At 34.7% G+C, this 7,704-nt stretch overlaps 1 protein-coding gene and 1 non-coding gene across 2 annotated transcripts; both read left to right on the top strand.

The window, feature by feature from the left end:
* The first annotated feature begins 259 nt into the window (after nt 1–259).
* On the top strand, nt 260–5,422 carry TRM30 (TONNEAU1 recruiting motif 30). Its single transcript, XM_004238554.5, has 6 exons — nt 260–713; nt 1,659–1,720; nt 1,805–4,012; nt 4,133–4,229; nt 4,465–4,542; nt 4,635–5,422. Exons 1-6 carry the CDS (start codon nt 554–556, stop codon nt 5,261–5,263), a joined length of 3,234 nt encoding a protein of 1,077 aa, XP_004238602.2. The 5' UTR covers nt 260–553; the 3' UTR covers nt 5,264–5,422.
* Nucleotides 5,423–6,403: 981 nt separating this feature from the next.
* On the top strand, nt 6,404–6,475 carry TRNAK-UUU (transfer RNA lysine (anticodon UUU)). The gene has a single exon. It is a non-coding gene; the product is annotated as a tRNA-Lys (tRNA).
* Nucleotides 6,476–7,704: the final 1,229 nt, after the last annotated feature.

Genomic DNA, 7,704 nt, shown 5'->3' with positions numbered 1-7,704 from the left:
AAAGCACTTTTAAAAATTATGATCGAGCACAAATTATTACTGTGAATTGATTAATCAAACACAAATTGCTAATCACCAAACATGCTATTCTAAAAGTTTGAAACTCACATTTGACAATAACAAAAAAAATACATTAGAAAATAAGCCGATTTTAAAAATTTGACCAAATCATACTATAATACAGTAGAACAGAAAAGGAGATCAGTACTGTCAACAAAGAGAACTTTTATCTGAAGCTATTTGATGCCCATACAAATACATTGCTTGGATTAAAATGAAAGCCAAGCAACCACAGTGATTCTGATAGAGAAAAAAAAAACACTGAGTGATAGCTAAGCTAACTTTCAAGTCAATCTTTTCTATCTGGTGTATGATAACAATTTTATTATTTTTTGTTACTTATTTTCCACCTTACCCAACACTGAAAAACCCTTCTCACCAAAAGTGACATAACAACTTCACACACATTAACAAATTGACCTGCAACACAATCTAAGAATATTCTTCTTTTATTTTTTTCACTTTTATTGAATTTTGATGCTCCCTCTTATGGATGTTTAGTCCCAAAAAAACTCTGTTACATAGTAAAACAGAGGGGAAAATTATGTCAGGGAAGTCGGATTTCGCGCAGAAACTGCTGCATGATCTTAAGCTTCGTAAGGAACGAGTAGCTGCTGCTCAAAGTTCAGGCTATTCATACTCCACACCTAGAGGTAAACTAATGAAATGCTAATGCACATGAATTTTCTAATAAATCTGAAGATATCTGGTTGAATTATGCATGAATGAGATTGAACGTCGAATTAGTGAATTGTATAGATTGAAATGTGTAATATTCTTTGGCAATATTACACTGTGAGATAGAATTAGTATGTTCTTTGAGTATTTGAGGTAATAGTGATGATAGTTAAAAGTAATATAGCTCAGTGTCATGTACTGCAACTGAACTTACAGGATTGTGAGTAAGTTGTCAGGTGCCACATGATAGTACTGTAAAAGTAAGGAACCAACAAGGATGTAGGTTTGAGAGACTTTTGTAATGTAAATTACTAAGTTGTTAACCTATCAGATAATTATTCACACATCATTGATCTACATAATCTTTTCAATTACTACTTTATGAGATTTTACAAATCTTTAATTTCTTATGAAAAAGAAGAAGGAGAAAGCACTATCATCAAGAGAAGATCATGACTTGTAATAAATGTTTAAAGAAAACATATTTGGAGTGTATGTACAATTCACCAACATGATGTTCATAATCAATAATCAATTAGGAAATCCATTGTTTTCACAAAGATGGAAGAAATATTTCTCTGAGCCAGTTTGAGCTTATGAATTCTGAATTCTAAAAAAAGTATGTTTATTGGATTCTGGATAAGTTATTTATACATATTAAGTGAATTTCTTAGCACAAATACAAGGTTTTGATCGAAGGTATTGAATTCTATCAAACATGTAACTTCATTTCTAGCTCCGCCCCTGAGCTTCACATAGTGTAACAAAAGATGTTAGAAGCAGAAAAAATCTATAAGGAAAAAGAAGTGTCAACTATTTTTGATAGCTCTAACTCTCTGGTTTTCATGGTTGTAAAGCTTGCAAAAGAATATGTTACAGATGATAGTGTTAACTAAACTTGTGATATGTCTGAACTTCAGATGCTCGTGCTAATTCGGGACAAACTTACAGAGGATCTCGACAGACAAAAACTTTAGAATCCGTAAGTTAACTTGACAATATCAGGACATTTTGAAGATTATTTGTAACAATAGATCTCATTTACCTAACATGTTACACTTTTCAGGTTAATTCAAAAGTAGGTAGCACCAGCAACAGATCATTTCGCGTGGAAGATTCTTCAGGACAGATTGTTACCTATGGTACTGGGAGAGTCCGGACTTCTGAGAAAGTGGGAGATCTTTCCATGGCCCTCGCTTTTGCTATTGAAAACGGAGGAAAGTTCACTAAAATGGACTCGGGCTCAAGCAGAAATCCTGTGCTAACATTTCTTCATCAATTCAGTCAGAGATCAATGGACATAAGTAAGACAGATAGGAGAACGTATCATATTCCGAATAGTCAGTTCCCTTCTGTCTCTCAAGTTCACATCAACGAAGTGTCAAAAGGGATACAAAAACTAAACCAGATTCTGAAAGCCTGTTCCAATGGCCTGAATTTCGATAGGAACTCAATTGAAGTTGGTCAGGATTTGTTGAAAGGAGCTATGGATTTGGAAGAGTCCCTGAGGATGCTCGTAAATCTGCAGGAAGCTTCGGATCATATGATCAAGCCTCAAAACAAAAACAGGATCACATTGCTCGACGAGGATGAGGATGAGGATGCCAAGATAGTTGATCAGAAGCAACTAGACCTGCCAAGATTTTCATTTGATAAGCCCTCGAAAAACTCTTATGTCACCAAAGGGACAGGAAAAAATGACATTAAAGAGCGGCTCATGGCTCTGACTTACCCTGATCAAACTCCTAAACTGCACGAAAAGCAACCTCTCAGCACAAACAAGTCGATGTCCCATAAAAGATCAGCTAGTTGTGCTCCAGACTTCAGAAATCTGGACCAGAAGAACCAGTTGAAAGGAACAAAATCTGGATCAGAGAAAGGAAGAATTTCCAATGTCATTGCAAAACTAATGGGACTCGATGAACTCCCGCAGAAGGAAGATAACAAGGCATCAAGGAAAGGATCAGGTCCCAAAAAGAAGCAAGAGCCAGTACTAATGAGAAGTGCAGGTTTTATTGGCACCCGGGACGCTGAGAACAGGTCATCTCTTAATGTTGACAAAAACATGATAAGTGATATACTACCAGTTCAGGATGCAAAATTCATGCGCAAAGCTGAGATTACCCGTGCATCTCCAAGCAGGAACAATGATATGGATTCTTCTGGTAGAGTTCAACAACAGGAGGAGCGGAGTATAGCGGTCAACAAAGATACAGGAACAGTGCCCTCAGGCTTGCCAATGATCAACAACATGATGGATAGGCCACATAGCAAAAACATCCAACTAAATCAAGTTAATTTCCAACAGAAACAGAAAGAACAAAACCAGACAAGTGTTAAGGGGAAAATCATAAAAACAGTCGAAATCAAGGAGACTATCTCTCAGACAAAAAAGCTACAAACATCGAGGGTGCCTCCAATCGATATTGTGTTACAAGAAGATATAATTCAGAAAGAAACAGACAAATTTCCTTTGAGCAATGAACAGAAGGCCTTAGCTAAGGATGAAGTGCATCACATGCAGAAGCTTAAAAAATCCGAGGGACAAGATGAGAAGCATCAAGCAGGTAAGAAAGAGAAGTTACCCTCAAACAAAACTATGCAGGCAAGGACACACAAAGCAAATCAAGTGGAAACCATAACTTCACCAAAATCAAGGAGCAGTGCAGCAAGTTTAAAGAAGAAGCAGTCTTCTCGGAACCAATCCATTCTTGGTACGAAAAATCCTACCAAGTCCAAAAATGGAGCACCTGCAAAAGATTCTTCAAATGGAATAAATCAAGCTCTTGCCAAGCACCGGAACTCTTCTACCTTTGTAGGGATCATGCAAAGCAGCGAGAACAAAAATACCGATCAAAATGTGTTGTCAAAGGAAGTATTGTCTCGATCAGAGAAGCTAAACAACATCAGTCAATCGTCCAAGCAAGAGAAGCCAGTCAATCTGCCATCCACAGATAGGATGGATCATCATAACAAAATTCATAGAACTGAGACCTCTCCGAAAATAGATGAGTTATCCCCAACTTTGCAAGACACAGAGCTGCAGAAGGATGACAAAAGCTGCTCTGGTGGAGCAGAACAGTCAACTGAAAGCCAGACAAGAGAAGCAAATGCAGACAACATAGGATCTAATGAGCCAGATGTGAGCATGGAGATACTCGACTTCCAAACCGAGCTACTTGGTGAAATAGAGAACAGTACCTCCTGCAACACAATTATGGAAAAGGAATGTGACAACCTGACAGATTCTGGAACTGTGATTTCAAATGAAAATGTAAGTTCATCTGTGAGAAGAAAGCTAAACTTAAGTGCGCCGTTGGCATTCAGAGTAGTTTTACATTTAGAAACCTACATATGAAATACCTTCATAACATGCTTTGTTGGATTCCTGCAGCATCAAGAAAAAACGCCACAAGAAGTTGAAATATCCATGGACCAGAAAGTCAGAGAAGATAGGCCAAAGATATTACAAGCTACAGACCAATTTAATGGTATGTCATATCTTCTTATATATAATAAATGTAGCATTCTTAACTTGCAAGGCTTGATAGCAGTCCTATCATCTCTATATCCCAATGATTAGCGCCTTTCAACCTCCGACCACAATAATCAAATATCATTGACACTATATGAAATATTATTAGTATTCAGCCTTCGTTATATGTTTCACATGAGATGAAACATAGCTCATATACTGCAAACTGGTTCTAACGATCAATGTTGCAGGGATTCATCAAGAAGCCTCACAGAACAGTAAACTTTTCAATGATGAACAAAATAAAAGTTTTCCTGCCAAATTTACAGGTACTGATATAAAAATCTTATTTTCTGTTCATTTGCATGTAAAAAGATGAACGTCATAGACGAAGTTTCTCACCCCTCTGACCATATTGCAGGAAAAGGAGGTATAAAAATCTCCAATGTTGTTAGAAATGATCAAGAAACAACTCTCGCATTAGTGGTACAAGAACCATTAACAGTTCCTGAAAAGCACTTCAAGGAGACGGTTATTAAAAATCAACTATTTCTAAACACAGCAGAGGCGCTTTTCAAGCTCAACATACCAATCAGCATTCTCCATGCCAGTGATCAAAACAACCAAGGGGAAGACGTTAAGCTTATGATAGACTGCGGCTATGAGATAATGAAAAGGAAAGCGATAAGACAGGAGCTAGCAGTCCATCCGTATGCCACAATATCCATAGGATATACAAAGACAAGGTCTTTGGACAATCTTATCAAGCAACTCTGCAATGATTTTGACACATTAAAGTCTTATGGAGGCAATGAACATATGAATGATGAACGCGATGAAGCAGACTACTTGCATAACATGATCGGTAAAGATATGTCGAACAGAAATTCAGATGTTAACTCCATGTGGGATTCTGGATGGAGTACTGAACAAATAATGTTTAGTTTTCTTGAAAAGGATGATGTTGTAAAGGATGTGGAGAAGCATTTGCTCAATGGACTCATCAACGAGATCACGATGGATTTATTACTAATAGCCATTTCAGTTTGATTGTTTGATAGAGTAAGAAAGTCATTTCAGAAAAAGATTGTTGTTGGCTTTATAATTATTGTGCAGTCTAAGTAGGGTTGAAAATTGATGAAGCAAGTCTTGTAAGTAGTAAATCAAGAGGCATGTATAGTTTATTAGTAAGACATTTTTGGATTTCAAGTCTATTCTGATTCATTTTCAATCATCAAAGACATAAAAGAAAATGTAATCAGACACTCTATATTATAATATTGTAGTCGTAAAATTTTGATCCTACCACCGGCCAGACAAGTCTACCTTGAGGCCAGAGACAGGTCCAGGATTTGAACTTGATGAGTTCAACATCTAAAGTTCACAGTATAACTACATTTATAGTTTATCAAATATATAGAACTATTCGTTTGGATTAAACACGTAACTCATGCTACATTCATCACGGTTGAAGGCAAGAGATCGATGAGTCTCAAGATTGGTAGAGTCACCAAGCCCGCGACTTACAGGCATGTCTCACATGTAACAAACTTACCAACACCACACAATCTGTATAGGATCAACTCAACTTCAAAGGTTACAACTTTACGTCTCTCAATAGATTCTAAGAATCTAACCACCATACCTCGCCATTCAAGAGGCCATTACCACAATTGACAATTTTTTTACATCCTATGAGCAACTAAAACATTCTTCTATAAAAGTGATACAGGTCATAACCCAACCTGTCCAATTCTTACTAAGTTATAATTGTGTCATTTGTAACTTTTTACTACCTTATAAAACTAAAAAAATCTCTCTTGATTGTGACTATATATAATTAATATATCATATAAAAGGAATTGTCCTTTAAATTTGAGAGGGTTAGGAATTGTCTGCTGGTAAAGTAGATTACACATAAATGGATACAATTTCCTAAATTACATAGGAAAACGGTTATGCTTTGACAGTAATCTTGCATTCTAATCTTGTATAAATCTCGAGTTCGAACTATTAATTCAATCATAATTAAAATTTAAATCCTGAATCTAACTTTTTTCATCTTTCGAGCCCCGTACTACCAATTATGCTATGAGATAACCCCAACATTTTCACATAGATTCATGAGCTATAAAGGTTTAGATTGAATCGAAGATAATTATTATTTGACTATTTGTACAAACATATCAAGCCGTCTTAGCTCAGTGGTAGAGCGCGTGGCTTTTAACCACGTGGTCGTGGGTTCGATCCCCACAGACGGCGAATAGTTTTTATTTATTTGGATAAATTAGGAAAATCAATATTTTATTGATACACAAGAAATTGATTATCATTTTTATTATTATTTCCTTATATTCATTTTTTGACCCTTACATTTCAATTCCATCTTTTCAATTCTTTTATAATTACAAATCTTACAACTTTTTGTCTAAATGCATGGTTAATATTTTATTAGCTTGAAATAATCTTTAATAATATAAATAAGTTTAAAATTCTTCTAATATAGATGATATTGTTCATTATTTTTCAATTGAAACAAAAAGTGGCAATCGAGAGAGGATTAAAGGACGAAGTTAGTGTGAGAGGACAAAATTCGTATATTATATTAAGATATTCAGAGAAGAAAATATGTGATTTAGTTAAGATAATATTTAATTAGTTAGAATAATTTTCAATGATGAAAATATAAATAACCTCAAACTTGTGATGTTAATCAAAACTCATTTTTTATTATACAGATATGTGATACTAATCAAAAGTCATTTTTTATTATACATGTATCAAATAGGATGTTCACACATAATAATTAATTACAGAAAATTATAAAATATTATCTTTATCATACTTGTTATTTTAGAAGATCAAAGACACAATTAAGTGTTTTAACCTTTAATCATTAATTGTATGTGGGAATAGATATTAATGTGATGAGCAAAAGAAAAAAGAAAGAAATACATATGAATAAGGGAAAATACCCAAGTATCCCCTCAACCTATACCCGAAATCTCAGAGACACACTTATACTATACTAAGGTCCTATTACCCCCTGAACTTATTCTATATGTAATTTTCTACCCCTTTTTAGCCTACGTGGCACTAGTTCGAAAAAAAAAAGTCAACCATCGTTGGGCCCACAAGATAGTGCCACGTAAGCTAAAAAGGGGTAAAAAATTATTAATAAAATAAGTTCAGGGGGGTAATAGGACCTTAGTATAGTATATAAGTGTGTCTCTGAGATTTCAGGCATAGGTTGAGGGGGTACTTAGGCATTATCCCTACGAATAATAAAGAAGAATAGTTGTGTCAAAATTATCTTTTGTTTAATATTTTTATCCCATTTAATTCATTATTTAATTATATTTTATTTGATTCAGTAATTAATATTTTTCTACATCACTTCTCACAAAAAAAAGGAATGTACCATACATTTTAAATGGAGTAATTTTCCTTTTATCATGATGTAAATTCTATACAACTCAGTATCAAAAAAA

Source organism: Solanum lycopersicum, chromosome 4, assembly GCF_036512215.1.
Source record: "Solanum lycopersicum chromosome 4, SLM_r2.1".
Classification (NCBI taxonomy): Eukaryota; Viridiplantae; Streptophyta; class Magnoliopsida; order Solanales; family Solanaceae; genus Solanum; species Solanum lycopersicum.
Note: the sequence above shows the minus strand (reverse complement) of the source record. Positions and strands in the feature narration are given on the sequence as shown.